Source organism: Mesoplodon mirus (genome assembly GCF_964341445.2).
Source record: "Mesoplodon mirus genome assembly, chromosome: 16".
NCBI lineage: Eukaryota > Metazoa > Chordata > Mammalia > Artiodactyla > Ziphiidae > Mesoplodon > Mesoplodon mirus.
This window is the reverse complement of record NC_138992.1, coordinates 35,018,737-35,034,075: the sequence shown is the minus strand read 5'-3', so window position 1 is coordinate 35,034,075 and position 15,339 is coordinate 35,018,737. Positions and strand designations below refer to the sequence as shown.

At 35.4% G+C, this 15,339-nt stretch overlaps 2 protein-coding genes across 3 annotated transcripts in view; one reads left to right on the top strand and one right to left on the bottom strand.

The window, feature by feature from the left end:
* Positions 1-15,339, top strand: part of SPAG1 (sperm associated antigen 1) — a 92,318-nt gene that overhangs the window by 29,154 nt on the left and 47,825 nt on the right. Inside the window, exon 10 of the mRNA XM_082601834.1 lies at positions 8,331-8,490. Coding sequence (XP_082457960.1) covers positions 8,331-8,490 — 160 coding nt within the window. The remainder of the gene's footprint in view (positions 1-8,330; positions 8,491-15,339) is intronic.
* Positions 1-15,339, bottom strand: part of LOC309792289 (uncharacterized protein) — a gene marked incomplete at its 3' end in the record, with an annotated part of 65,898 nt that overhangs the window by 29,208 nt on the left and 21,351 nt on the right. The gene's annotated exons all lie outside the window — the stretch shown is intronic.

The window sequence follows — 15,339 nt, the reverse complement described above, 5'->3', positions numbered from 1 at the left end:
CCAAAAAAAAAAAAAAAAAAAAAAAAAATCTTTATTTTAATAACTTTATTTTATTTTATTTTATTTTTTCTTCCCTTCTTTTTTACTCCCTTTTTATTCTGAGCCGTGTGGATGACAGGGTCTTGGTGATCCGGCCGGGAGTCAGTCCTGTGCCTCTGAGGTGCGAGAGCTGAATTCAGGACATTGGTCCACCACAGACCTCCCAGCTCCATGTAATATCAAACAGCGAAAATCTCCCAGAGATCTCCATCTCAACGCCAAGACCCAGCTCCACTCAACGACCAGCAAGCAACAGTGCAGTACACCCTATGCCAAACAACTAGCAAGGCAGGAACACAACCCCACCCATTAGCAGAAAGGCTGCCTAAAATCATAATCGGATCACAGACACTCCAAAACACATCACCAGATGCAGACCTGCCCACCAGAAAGACAAGAGCCAGCCTCATCCACCAAAACACAGGAACCAGTCCCCTCCACCAGGAAGCCTACACAACCCACTGAGCCAAACATAGCCAGTGAGGGTAGAAACCAAAAACAATGGAAACTATGAACCTGCAGCCTGCAAATTGAAGACCCCAAACACAGTAAGTTAAGCAAAATGAGAAGACAGAGAAACACACAGCAGATGAAGGAGCAAGGTAAAAACCCACCAGACCAAACAAATGAAGAGGAAATAGGCAGTCTACCTGAAAAAGAATTCAGAATGATGACAGTAAACGTGATCCAAAATCTTGGAAATAGAATGGAGAAAACACAACAAACGTTTAACAAGGAACTAGAAGAACTAAAGAGCAAACGATGAACAACACAATGAAATTAAAATTCTCTAGAAGGAATCAATAGCAGAATAACTGAGGAAAAAGAACAGACAAGTGACCTGGAAAATAAAATAGTGGAAATAACTACTGCAGAGCAGAATAAAGAAAAAAAGAATGGAAAGAATTGAGGACAGTCTCAGAGACCTCTGGGACAACATTAAATGCACCAACATTCGAATTATACGGGTCTCTGAAGAGGAAGAGAAAAAGAAAGGGTCTGAGAAAATATTTGAAGAGATTATAGTTGAAAACTTCCCTAAAATGGGAAAGGAAATAGTCAACTCCAGGAAGTGCAGAGAGTCCCATACAGGATAAATCCAAGGAGAAACATGCCAAGACACATATTAATCAAACTATCAAAAATTAAATACAGAGAAAAGATATTAAAAGCATCAAAGGAAAAACAACAAATAACATACAAGGGACTCCCCATAAGGTTAACAGCTGATCTTTCAGCAGAAACTGTGCAAACCAGAAGGGAGTGGCAGGACATATTTAAAGTGATGAAAGGGAAAAACCTACACCCAAGATTACCCAGCAAGGATCTCATTCAGATTCGACGGAGAAATTAAAACCTTTACAGACAAGCAGGACCTAAGAGAATACAGCACCACCAAACCAGCTTTACTACAAATGCTCAAGGAACTTCTCTAGGCAGGAAACACAGGAGAAGGAAAAGACCTACAATAACAAACAACAAAAACTTAGAAAATGGTAATAGGAATGTACATATCAATAATTACCTTAAATGTAAACGGATTAAAAGCTCCAACCAAAAGACATAGGCTGAATGCATACAAAAACAAGACCTGTACATATGCTGTCTACAGGAGATGCACTTCAGACCTAGGGACGCATACAGACTGAAGGGAGATGGAAAAACATCTTCCATGAAAATGGAAATCAAAAGAAAGCTGGAGTAGCAATTCTCATATCAGACAAAATATAATTTAAAATAAAGACTATTACCAGAGACAAAGAAGGACACTACATAATGATCAAAGGCTCAATCCAAGAAGATATAACAATTGTAAATATTTATACACCCAACATAGGAGCACCTCAATACATAAGGCAAATGATAACAGCCATAAAAGGGGAAATTGACAGTAACAGATCATAGTAGGGGACTTTGACACCCCACTTTCACCAATGGACAGATCGTCCAAAATGAAAATAAAGAAACTATTTAAATGATAAATTAAACAAGATGGACTTAATTGATATTTATAGTACATTCTATTCAAAAACAACAGATTACACTTTCTTGTCAAGTGCTCATGGAACATTCTCCAGGATAGATCATATCTTGGGTCACAAATCAAGCCTTGGTAAATTTAAGAAAATTGAAATCGTATCAAGTAACTTTTCTGACCACAACGCTATGAGACTAGATATCAATTACAGGAAAAGATCTGTAAAAAATACAAACACATAGAGCCTAAACAATACACTTCTTAACCAAGGGATCACTGAAGAAATCAAAGTGGAAATCAAAAAATACCTAGAAACAAATGACGATGAAAACACAATGACACTAAACCAATGGGATGCTGCAAAATCAGTACTAAGAGGGAAGTTTATAACAATACAGTACTACCTTAAGAAACAAGAAACATCTCAAAGGAACAACCTAACTTTACACCTAAAGCAATTAGAGAAAGAAAAACCAAAAACCCCCAAAGATAGCAGAAGGAAAGAAATCATAAAGATCATATCAGAAATAAATCAGAAATAAATGAAGGAAAAAATAGCAAAGATCAATAAAACTAAAAGCTGGTTCTTTGAGAAGATAAACAAAATTGATAAACCATTAGGCAGACTCATCAAGAAAAAAAGGCAAAGGACTCAATAGAATTAGAAATGAAAAAGAAGTAACAACTGACGCTGCAGAAATACAAAGGATCATGGGAGATTACTTCAAGAAACTGTATGCCAATAAAATGGACAACCTGGAAGAAATGGACAAATTCTTAGAAAAGCACAACCTTCTGAGACTGAAACAGGAAGAAATAGAAAATATAAACAGACCAATCACAAGCACTGAAATTGAAACTGTGATTAAAAATCTTCCAACAAACAAAAGCCCAGGACCACATGGCTTCACAAGAAAATTCTATCAAATATTTATAGAAGAGCTAACTCCTATCCTTCTCAAACTCTTCCAAAATACAGCAGAGGGAGGAACACTCCCAAACTCATTCTATGAGGCCACCATCACCCTGATACCAAAACCAGACAAAGATGTCACAAAGAAAACTACAGGCCAATATCACTGATGAACATAGATTCAAAAATGATCAACAAAATACTAGCAAACAGAATCCAACAGCACATTAAAAGTGTCATACACCATGATCAAGTGGGGTTTATCTCAGGAATGCAAGGATCCTTCAATATATTCAAATTAATCAATGTGATCCACCATATTAACAAATTGAATAAAAACCATATGATCATCTCAATAGATGTAGAAAAAGCTTTCAACAAAATTCAACACCAATTTATGATAAAAACCCTCCAGAAAGTAGGCATAGATGGAACTTAGCATAATAAAGGCCATATATGACAAACCCACAGCCAACATCGTACTCAATGGTGAAAAACTGTAACCATTTCCACTAAGATCAGGAACAAGACAAGGATGCCCACTCTCACCACTATTATTCAACATAGTTTTGGAAGTTTTAGCCACAGCAATCAGAGAAGAAAATGAAATACAAGGAATCCATATCGGAAAAGAAGTAAAGCTGTCACTATTTGCAGATGATATGATTCTATACATAGAGAATCCTAAAGAAGCTACCAGAAAACTACTAGAGCTAATCAATGAATATGGTAAAGTAGCAGGATATAAGATTAATGCACAGAAATCTCTTGCATTCCTTTACACTAATGATGAAAAATTTGAAAGTGAAATTATGGAAACACTCCCACTTACCATTGCAACAAAAAGAATAACACACCTAGGAATAAACCTACCTAAGAAGACAAAAGACCTGTATGCAGAAAACTATAAGACACTGATGAAATTAAAGATGATACAAATAGGTGGAGAGCTATACCATGTTGTTGGATTGGAAGAATCAACATTGTGAAAATGACTATACTACCCAAAGCAATCTATGGATTCAGTGCAATCTCTATACACTACCACTGGCATTTTTCACAGAACTGGAACAAAAGATTGCACAATTTGTATGGAAACACAAAAGATCCCGTATAGCTAAAGCAATCTTGAGAAAGAAAAATGGAGCTGGAGGAATCAGGCTCCCTGACTTCAGACTATACTACAACACTACAGTAATCAAGACAGTATGGTACTGGCACAAAAACAGAAATATAGATCGATGGAACAGGATGGAAAGCCCAGAGATAAACCCAAGCACATATGGTCACCTTATTTTTGATAAAGGAGGCAAGAATATACAGTGGAGAAAAGACAGCCTCTTCAATAAGTGGTGCTGGGAAAACGGGACAGCTACATGTAAAAGGATGAAATTAGGACACTCCCTAACACCACAAAAATAAACTCAAAATGGATTAAAGACCTAAATGTAAGGCCAGACACTATAAAACTCCTAGAGGAAAACATAGGCAGAACACTCTATGACATAAATCACAGCAAGATCCTTTTTGACCCATCTCCTAGAGAAATGGAAATAAAAACAAAAATAAACAAATGGGACCTAATGAAACTTAAAAGCTTTTGCACAGCAAAGGAAAACATAAACAGGACGAAAAGACAGCTCTCAGAATGGGAGAAAATATTTGCAAAAGAAGCAACTGACAAAGGATTAATCTCCAAAATTTACAAGCAGCTCATGCAGCTCAATATCAAAAAAACGTACAACCCAATCCAAAAATGGGCAGAAGACCTAAATAGACATTTCTCCTAAGAAGACATACAGATGGCCAAGAAGCACATGAGAAGCTGCTCAACATCACTAATTATTAGAGAAATGGAAATCAAAACTACAGTGAGGTATCACCTCACACCAGTTAGAATGGGCTTCATCAAAAACTCTACAAACAACAAATACTGGAGTGGCTGTGGAGAAAAGGGAACCCTCTTGCACTGTTGGTGGGAATGGAAACTGATACAGCCACTATGGAGAACAGTAAGGAGGTTCCTTAAAAAACTAAAAATAGAACTACCATACAACCCAGCAATCCCACTACTGGGCATATATCCTGAGAAAACCATAATTCAAAAAACAGTCATGCACCACAATGTTCATTGCAGCTCTATTTACAATAGCTAGGACATGGAAGCAACCTAAGTGTCCATTGACAGATGAATGGATAAAGAAGATGTGGCACATATATACAATGGAATATTACCCAGCCATAAAAAGAAACGAAATTGAGTTATTTGTAGTGAGGTGGATGCACCTTGAGTCTGTCATACAGAGTGAAGTAAATCAGAAAGAGAAAAACAAATACCGTATGCTAACACATATATGGAATCTAAAAAAAAAAAAAGTCATGAAGAACCTCGTGGCAGGACGGGAATAAAGACCCAGACCTACTGGAGAATGGACTTGAGGACACGGGAAGGGTAAGCTGGGACAAAGTGAGAGAGTGGCATGGACATATACACACTACCAAATGTAAAACCGCTTGTGGGAAGCAGCTGCATAGCACAGGCAGATCAGCTCAGTGCTTTGTGACCACCTAGAGAAGTGGGATAGGGAGGGTGGGAGGGATTCGCAAGAGGGAAGAGGTATGTGGATATATTTATATGTATAGCTGATTCACTTTGTTTTAAAGCAGCAACTAACACACCATTGTAAAGCAATTATACTCCAATAAAGATTTTTTTTTAAAAAGATGTACATCTCAGACATTCCCAATGTTAACATGTATTTGAAGTGGAAGAAAGCAGGCTCTTAAATTGTCCAAAATCATAAACCTATTCCTGAAGGACAAATAATTTTCTTTCCTGAAGCTTTGTAGGCAATTCTTTTCTTTGAGCCAAGTTCAATTTATTATGCAAATAGTGTAGAACTTTCCTAGGTAGGGTTAAGCATGAGCTTGATGGCCATAAGAGTGTTTACTTCTTAATTTGCGTGGTAAGCATAGCATCCCTAACAGTAAACTGACTCAGATATGCACTTAGGGGATCTGTATTCAAGCCTAAAAAGTAGAGGTAAGTGTCAAGAGCTGTGAAGGGCTTGAGAGTTACCCTACATGAAAATTAGCAAGGTGGCCTAGAAGAATATACAAGACTCCTGGGTCAGGCACAAAAGACTTTGCTACTCATGGCATGGCAAGTCGATGAGATTGAAGCTCATGTCTGTTACCCTGGCCCCCAAGTTCCATGTGGGCATCAGAATGCCCAGATAGGACATTCTCTATTTCCCAGGGCTGTTCTCAGTACAAACATCCTTAAAAAGATAATCTAGTCCCTTTCACCAAGTGCAGACACAGCAGGAAGGCAGCTCTCTGTGAACCAGAAAGCAGGCCCTCACCAGAAACCAAATCTGCTAGCACCTTAAACTTGGACTTCCCAGCCTTCAGAACTGAGAAATAAATTACTGTTGTTATAAATCAAAGAAAAAAAAAAGTCTAGAACAAAGGTGGTTTAGTTACTCTGCTTACAATATATTCAGAAATATGGGAAACCCATGGAGAACTGTCTTCCACCAATAAGTTGTCACTGTTTCCACATACCTTTCAGGTTATCTAACTCTCTCTGAGAGGCAGCTGATGTCCCTACTGTATCAGCTGCATTTATCAAGTCAGCATTTCAGTGGATTAGGTTTAGGGTGCAGCTTAGGAACACATCTTGACCCCATAGTATTTCCTTTTTATAATGGTATGTTCTTTAAAAAGTTAGCATTTTAATATTTAAAAGAAAAAAATTGAAACAAGGAAGACCACCTTTAATTTTACTATCCAACATAAGTTCATGTTTACATATTAACTGGGCCTTAACCAAATGCATTTTTACCTTAACCATATGTAAAGATTAACTCAAAGTGGATCATATACCTTAATATAAAACTTGAAGTATGAAAGTTCTAGAAGAAAACGAGAAAATCTTCATGACCTTGGATGAGACAAATATTCCTTAGGTATGACACAGAGGCATAATCTATAAAAAGTTGATAATTGGGCTTCATCAAAATTAAAAAGTTTTTATTTATTCTATCAGAAGAATAAAAAGACAAGCCATAGACTGGGGGAAAATATTTGCAAATCATGTATCCAACAAAGGGCTTGTATCCTGAATATATACAGCACTCTAAAAACTCAATAATAAGAAAACACAGGTTGATGAAAAATAAGGTATTTGATCAGACACGTCACCAAAAGTTATGTGAATGGAAAATAAGCACATGAAGAGATGCTCAATGTCATTAGTCACTAGAGAAACATAAAACCACAAGAGATACCACTATAAACCTGTTAGACAGCTAAAATGAAAATGACTGACCATACCAAGTGTTGGTGGGCATGTGGGAGAACTGAAACTTTGGGGAATATAAAATGATCCCACTGCTTTGGAATACAGGTAAAAAGTTAAACAAAACAATCATATACCTACTTCATGACCCAGTCATACCACTCTGAGTATTCACCAAGAAAAATACAAGCATATGTCCATACAAAGATTTAAGCACGAATCTTTGGCTTCATTTGTAATTGCCAAAAACTGATAACAGCCTAAAATGTCCATCAATAGGTGAATGGATAAACAAATCGTTTTATAAGCATATAATAGAATAATACTGAACAATAAAAGGGAATGAACTAATAGGTTCCTAAGATGACATGGATAAATTTCAAAATAATTATGCTAAGTGAAAGAAGCCAGACAAAAAGAGTACGTGTATTATGATTCTACTTACATAAAAAACTAGAAAATGCAAACTAATCTATAGTAACAGAAAGAACAGTGGTTGCAGGGATGAGCAAAAGGGAAGCATAACAAAAAGATAGGAAGAAACGTTTTGTGAATGATGGATATGTTTATTATTACATCAAAATCTATTAAAACGTGCTCCTTAAGTATGTGCAGTTTATGTCAATTATGCCTCAGTAAGGTGTTAAACATGAGGAATGAAGCAAAATGGTTTGATATATTTTTTAAAATTTCTAGTTGGCATAAAATATTAAAGAACTTTCAACATGACTCTTAAAAAACATGTATAGTATGGTTTAATTTGTATAAAACTGGACATCTCTGTGTGTGTATATGCATACAAGTACATCTAGGAAGATGATCGTCAGAATATCAATAGTTTATCTGAGTGGCAGGATTTCAGATGATTTTTTTCTTCTTTTATACTTGTTATGCTTTAAGTTTTTTACAGTGGACATGTATAGTTCTAATCAGACAAAGCAGTCAAGTTGTTTGAAAGGAAAAATAAAGACCACCATAAGAAGCTTTATCTTAGTTATCTTTATTCACTTTTTAAATCTTCATATTCTTACCTGCAAGAATGATTATATTTTTTACTAAAGGAAAAATTTTTCTTTAATGTGGCGATTATGTTTCAGAAAACCTTGTTAGAGGTTGAAAGAGATCTGAAAAATTCTGAACCTGCATCTGAGACTCAAACCAAAGGGAAAAGGATGGTTATTCAGGAAGTAGAAAACTCAGAAGATGAAAATGAAAAAGACAGTAGAAGAAAACATGAAGATGGCATTGAAGATAAGAGTAAGACATCTTTTCTCTTTGGTTTATGCAAAAAAACCCTATCTTGTTATATGATGAGCTAGCTCAAATTTTCTATTTGTACAGAAATTCTTAGTCTACCAGATTTTTCTGGCCTTTACCTTGTATGTCCACAAGCAGGTTTTTCCTTCATCTTTTTCTTAATACAACTCATTTCTTTTTCTTTTCTTTTCTTATTGCGGTATAATTGACTTATAACATTATGTTAGTTTCAGCTGTATAACATAATGATTCACTATTTGTATATATTGTGAAATTATCACCACGATAAGTCTAGTTAAAATCTTTTTCTTAATACAATCTCCCAAACCCATTTTTTTTCATAATCTGACATCTTTTCTTGTGCTCAATTTAATTCCTGATTATCACCTTTAAATACAAATGGCTCCCTCTGTGACACCAACCATTTGCAAGTTAACCTTATGTCCATCTCTTAGATGATTGTTTTATATATAGCTACTTGGTTGCAAACAAATATGTTGGCTTCAAAGGGGTTGTTTGCCTAAAAATGAATGCACTGTTGGAATGCCCTGTAGCTATGTGTGCCTCTCAAATTTTTTTAAAATATGCAATTTCACTTTTGATGTAATTTAAAAAAAAGAATCTAGACTATATAAAGCTTAATATTCATAATATAAGACAATGAAAATTACATCAATTTTAAGGGGAAAAAAATCTGCCTTTTCATTTGACCAGGGGGGAAAAGCTTTTCTTTTTTCTTGAGAGTCCCTGAGCAACTGAGGGGGAAATGTCAGCTCTGAAAATCATTCACAGGTAAAAATCAACTTTAAGTAATTAGACAGAATATTTTATTTTAGAGAAATATAAAAGGTTCAAGTCATTCAACTTTAAAGAAAGAACAAGGAGTATAAGTTTTTATTTTTTCGTGGCAAAATATATAGTGTAAAATGTATACATCAGCTTAAAATATGATCAGTTAAGCTCGGATAAAGACAAAAGCACAGAAAAGAAGGGGGAGAGAGATGAGGAGGCAGAGTAGAGCACCCAAGAAAGATGGAAAAGAAAGTGAAAGCATCAAAGGGATAAAAAGGAGAATTTAAGGTAAGCAGCTTTTCAAGGATTTAGGCTCACCTTTTTTATCTTAAATTTATTTATTTATTTATTTATTTTTGGCTGTGTTGGGTCTTCGTTGATGCACGCGGGCTTTCTTTAGTTGCGGCGAGTGTGGGCTCCTCTTCATTGCGGTGCGCAGGCTTCTCATTGCGGCGGCTTCTCTTGTTGCCGAGCATGGGCTCTAGGCACGCGGGCTTCAGTAGTTGTGCCACATGGGCTCAGTAATTGTGGCTTGCGGGCTCCAGAGCGCAGGCTCAGTAGTTGCCGCGCACAGGTTTAGCTGCTCCATGGCACGTGGGATCTTCCCGGACCAGGGATTGAGCCTGTGTCCCCTGCATTGGCAGGTGGATTCTTAACCACCTGCGCCACCCAGGGAAGTCCCGATTGAGGCTCACCTTTAAGCAAGTTCTGGGAGCAAATGTTTTTCTTATGTTTATATTTAACTTAAGATAATTAGCCAAGCATCTTACAATTAAAGGAAATCATTTAAAATCTTACCTGGAACAAGATATAATATAAACTGTATCAATTGCCACTATTTTTAAATTATTTTTTTTAATTTACATATAGTAAAAATGGACTTTTTGGTATACAGTTCTAACACGTGTATAATTTCATGTAACAGCCACCACCGTCAGGATCCAGAACAATTTTATCACAAATTGTTGGCTAAAAGGAAAGCAAAAAAGAACACCTCCTTTTTGCTTTCCCTTTAGCCAAACCCTTCCATCACCTCAAGTCTTGATAGCCATTGATCTATTCTCTGTTCCTGTAGTTTCACCTTTTCCAGAATGTCATATAAATGGAATCAGAGAGTATATTACCTTTTGAGACTAGCTTCCTTCACTTAGTGTAATGTCACTGAGATTCCTTCATGTAGTTGCATGTATCTTTGATTTATTCTTTTTTATTACTGAGTAATACACCATTATATGGATATACTGCAGCTTGTTTATCCTTTCATTTGTTCAAGGACATTTGGGTTTTTTCCAGTATTTGGTATTTATGAATAGAGCTGCTATTAATATTCATGCACAGGTTTTTGGGTGAACGTACGTTTTCATTTCTCTGGGGTAAATACCAAGAGTGGGACTGCTGGGTCATATAGCAAGTGTATGTTTAACTATATAAAAAATCTCCAGACTGTTTTTCCAGAATGGTGGTACCATTTTTCATTCCCATTAGCAACACATGAGAGTTCTAGCTGTTTCACATTCTTGCCAGCATTTGGTAATTTATTTAAAAAAATGTTTTAGCCATTTTATTAGGTGTATAGTGGTTTCTCACTGTGGTTTTAATTTGCATTTTACTAATGGCTAGTGGTGTTGAACATTTTTTCATGTGCTTATTTGCCAGGCCTATATCACTTTTGGTAAAATATCTGTTGAAATTATTCCACCAGTTTTTAAAGTTGGGTTGTTGCTTTCTTACTGTTGAATTTTGAGAGTTCTTTTCATATTTTTGATACAAGTCCTTTGTTAGATATGAGATCTACAAATATTTTTTCCCTATTTGTAGCTTGTTTTTTCTCATTCTTTTATCAGTGTCTTTCACAGAAAAAAAGGGTATTAGTTTGGTTAGAGTCCAGTTTATCAAAATTTTTAATGGGCTGGTGATTTGGTGTCATATTTTAATGCTTTGACTAAGCTAAAATCATGAGGATTTTCTCCTGTGTTTTCCTTTAAAAGTTCCATAGTTTTATGTTTTACACTTATGTACCATTCTGAGTTAATTTTTTAATTGAGATATAATTGACATATAATATTCTATTAGTTTCAGGTGAACAACATGATTCAATAGTTGTATATATTGTGAAGTAATCGCCACAATAAGTCTAGTTAACAACCATCAGCATACATAGTTACAAAAATTTTTTTCTTGTGATGAGAACTTTTAAGATCTCTTTTAGCAACTTTCAAATATACAATAGAGTATTATTAACTCTAGTCACTATGCTGTACATTATATCCCCATAACTTACTTATTTTATAACTGGAAGTTTGTGCCTTTTGACTCCCTTCACCCATTGCACATGTGTGCACATGTACACACACACACAGAAACACACACACACAGAAACACACACACACAGATACGTCTCTGGCAACTATCAGTCTGTTCTCTATGAGCTCAGTTTGGTTTTTCTTTTTAGATTCCACATATAAATGAGATCATGTGGTGTTTGTCTTTCTCTGTCTGACTTATTTCACTTAGCCATACTGAGTTAATTTTTCTATGAAGTGTGAGGATTAGATTGAGTTTCACTTTTTTGCATATGGATGTCCAATTGTTCCAAAACCATTTGATGAAAACTATCCTTACTCCTTTGAACTGCCTTTGCACCTTTGTAAAAAGAAAATCAATTGGCCATATTTGTGTAGCCAATAGAATCTAACTCTGGTTCAGTTCTTTTCCACTGACCTATGTGTCTGTCCCTTTGTCAATACCACACTGTCTCGAGTGCTGTAGTTTTATAGTAAGTCTTAAAATCAGGTAGTCTGATTCCTTCAGCTTTATTTTTCTTTTTCAAAATAGTTTGGCTATTCTAGTCTTTGCCTTTCACATAGTTTTAAAATCAGGTTTTTTTCAATTATATTTTATTTTTCACAGTTTGCATTCCTCCAACTTCTCTTAATATTCAAGTATATTCCTTTATTAAAATCACTTAATAGTCACATATATTTGATGACTGTTTTACCACAAGCCTGTTTGTTATATTACCAAAATCTATATTTCTACTCACTGCAAAACACAAGGAATTTCCCACTGTATATCACTATAGTATATAGTAGAGTATAATTGGACAGCAAATATGAGGTAGTTAAATCAATTCTTTTGTACCTAAAAAAAAGTCATGCTGGGAATTTCATTGGAACTGCATTGAATTTATAGATCAATTTAGGGAAGAAATGACATTGTAACTATATGGATTTTTCCAATCCATGAACATGGTATATCTCTCCACTTATTTAGGTTTTCTTTGATTTGTTTCATTAGTGTTTTTTACATTTTCAGCACACAGATACTGCACATACTTTGACCAATTTATACTTAAGTATTTAAATTTTTTGGAGCTATTGTAAAGAATATTTTTTTTAATTTCAGAAAATTGAAAATTGAATTGTTCATTGCTAGAATATGAAAATATCATTTATTTAAAAAAATATGTTGACCTTGTATCTTGCAGTCTTGCTAACTCACTGATAAGTTCCAGGATTGTTTTTGTAGACTCCTTGGAATTTTTTTCATAAATTACATGGTCTGCAGATAAGAACAGTTTTATTTTTTTATTTCCAATCTATACCTCTTTTCTTTCTTTTTCGTACTTTATTGAACTGGCTAAGGGCTACAGTGTTGAATAAACATGGTGAGAGTGAACATCCATGAGCTTTGTTCTTAATCTTAGAGGGCAAGCATTCAGTCTTCCATCATTAAGCTTTCTGTTAACTGTGGGTTTCTGAGAGATGGGCTTCATCAAATTAAGGAAGTAACTTTCTATTTCTACATGACTGTGACTTTTTATCTCAAATTGATGTGAACTTTTCAAATACTTTTTCTGCAGAAATTGATTTGATCATGTGGTTTTTCTTCTATAATCTGTTAGTATATTGGATTATGTTGATTGATTTTCAAAAGTTGAGCTAGCCTTGAATTCTTGGGATAAACCCCATCAATCATCATGTATTATTCTTTTCATATATTACTGTATTTTGTCTGTTATTATCTTGTTGAGGATTTTTGCGTCTATGTTCATGAGAGAAATTGGACTATAGTTTTTCTTTTTTTTTGTACTGTCCATGTCTGGTTTTGGTATCATGATAATGGCAACGTCAGAAAAGTTGGGAGCTGGAATGTGCTTCCACCACTTCTATTTTCTGGAAGAGATTGTGTAGAATTGATATTACTTCTTTAAAAATTTGGTAGAATTTGCCAGTGAAATCATCTGGGCCTGGAGGTTCTTTTGTGAAAGATTTAAAATTACAAATTTAATTTCTTTAATAGACATACAACTGTTTAGGTTATCTGTTTTTTTCTTGGGTGAATCCTGAGTTTAGTAGTTTCAAGAAATTGGTCCATTTCATCCAAGATGTTGAATTTATAAGCACAGTTCATAGTACTCCCTTATTATAGCTTTAATGTCTGATTGATCTGTAGTGGTATCCTCTCTTCCTGAGAGTGGCGATTTGTGTTTTTTCTCTTTTTTTTTTGTCAGTCTGGTTCAAGGTTTATCAATGTTACTGATTTTTTCAAGTGTTTCATTGATTTTTCTTTACTTTTTTTTTAATATCGTTATTGGAGTATAGTTGCTTTACAATACTGTGTTAGTCTCTGCTTTATAACAAAGTGAATCAGCTATACATATACATATATCCCCATATCTCTTCCCTCTTGCATCTCCCTCACACCCTCCCTATCCCACCCCTCTAGGTGGTCACAAAGCACCGAGTTGATCTCCCTGTGCTATGCAGCTGCTTCCCACTAGCTATTGATTTTATATTTGGTAGTGTATATATGTCCATGCCACTCTCTCACTTTGTCCCAGCTTACCCTTCCCCCTCCCCATGTCCTCAAATGCATTCTCTAGTAGGGCTACATCTTTATTCCTGTCCTGCCACGAGGTTCTTCATAACCTTTTTTTTTTTTTAAGATTCCATATATATGTGTTAGCATACGGTATTTGTTTTTCTCTTTCTGATTTACTTCACTCTGTATGACAGACTCTAGGTCCATCCACCTCACTACAAGTAACTCAATTTTGTTTCTTTTTATGGCTGAGTAATATTCCATTGTATATATGTGCCACATCTTCTTTATCCATTCATCTGTCGATGGACACTTAGGTTGCTTCCATGTCCTGGCTATTGTAAATAGAGCTGCAATGAACATTTTGGTACATGACTCTTTTTGAATTATGGTTTTCTCAGGGTATATGCCCAGTAGTGGGATTGCTGGGTTGTATGGTAGTTCTATTTTTAGTTTTTTAAGGAACCTCTATACTGTTCTCCATAGTGGCTGTATCAATTTACATTCCCACCAACAGTGCAAGAGGGGTCCCTTTTCTCCACACCCTCTCCAGCATTTATTGTTTGTAGATTTTTTAATGATGGCCATTCTGACTGGTGGGAGGTGATACCTCATGGTAGTTTTGATTTGCATTTCTCTGATGATTACTGATGTTGAGCATTCTTTCATGTGTTTGTTGGCAATCTGTATATCTTCTCTGGAGAAATGTCTATTTAGGTCCTGCCCATTTTTGGATTGGGTTGTTTGATTTCTCATATTCAGCTGCATGAGCTGCTTATAAATTTTAGAGATTAATCCTTTGTCATTTGCTTCATTAGCAAATATTTTCTCCCATTCTGAGGGTTGTCTTTTCGTCTTGTTTATGGCTTCCTTTGCTGTGCAGAAGCTTTTAAGTTTCATTAGGTCCCATTTGTTTATTTTTGTTTTTATTTCCATTTCTTTAGGAGGTGGGTCAAAAAGGATCTTGCTGTGATTTATATCATAGAGTGTTCTGCCTATGTTTTCCTCTAAGAGTTTGATAGTGTGGAGCCTTACATTTAGGTCTTTAATCCATTTCGAGTTTATTTTTGTGTATGGTGTTAGGGAGTGTTCTAATTTCGTTTATTTTTACATGTAGCTGTCCAGTTTCCCAGCACCACTTATTGAAGAGGCTGTCTTTTCTCCATCATATATTCTTGCCTCCTTTATGAAAGATAAGGTCACCATATGTGCATGGGTTTATCTCTGGGCTTC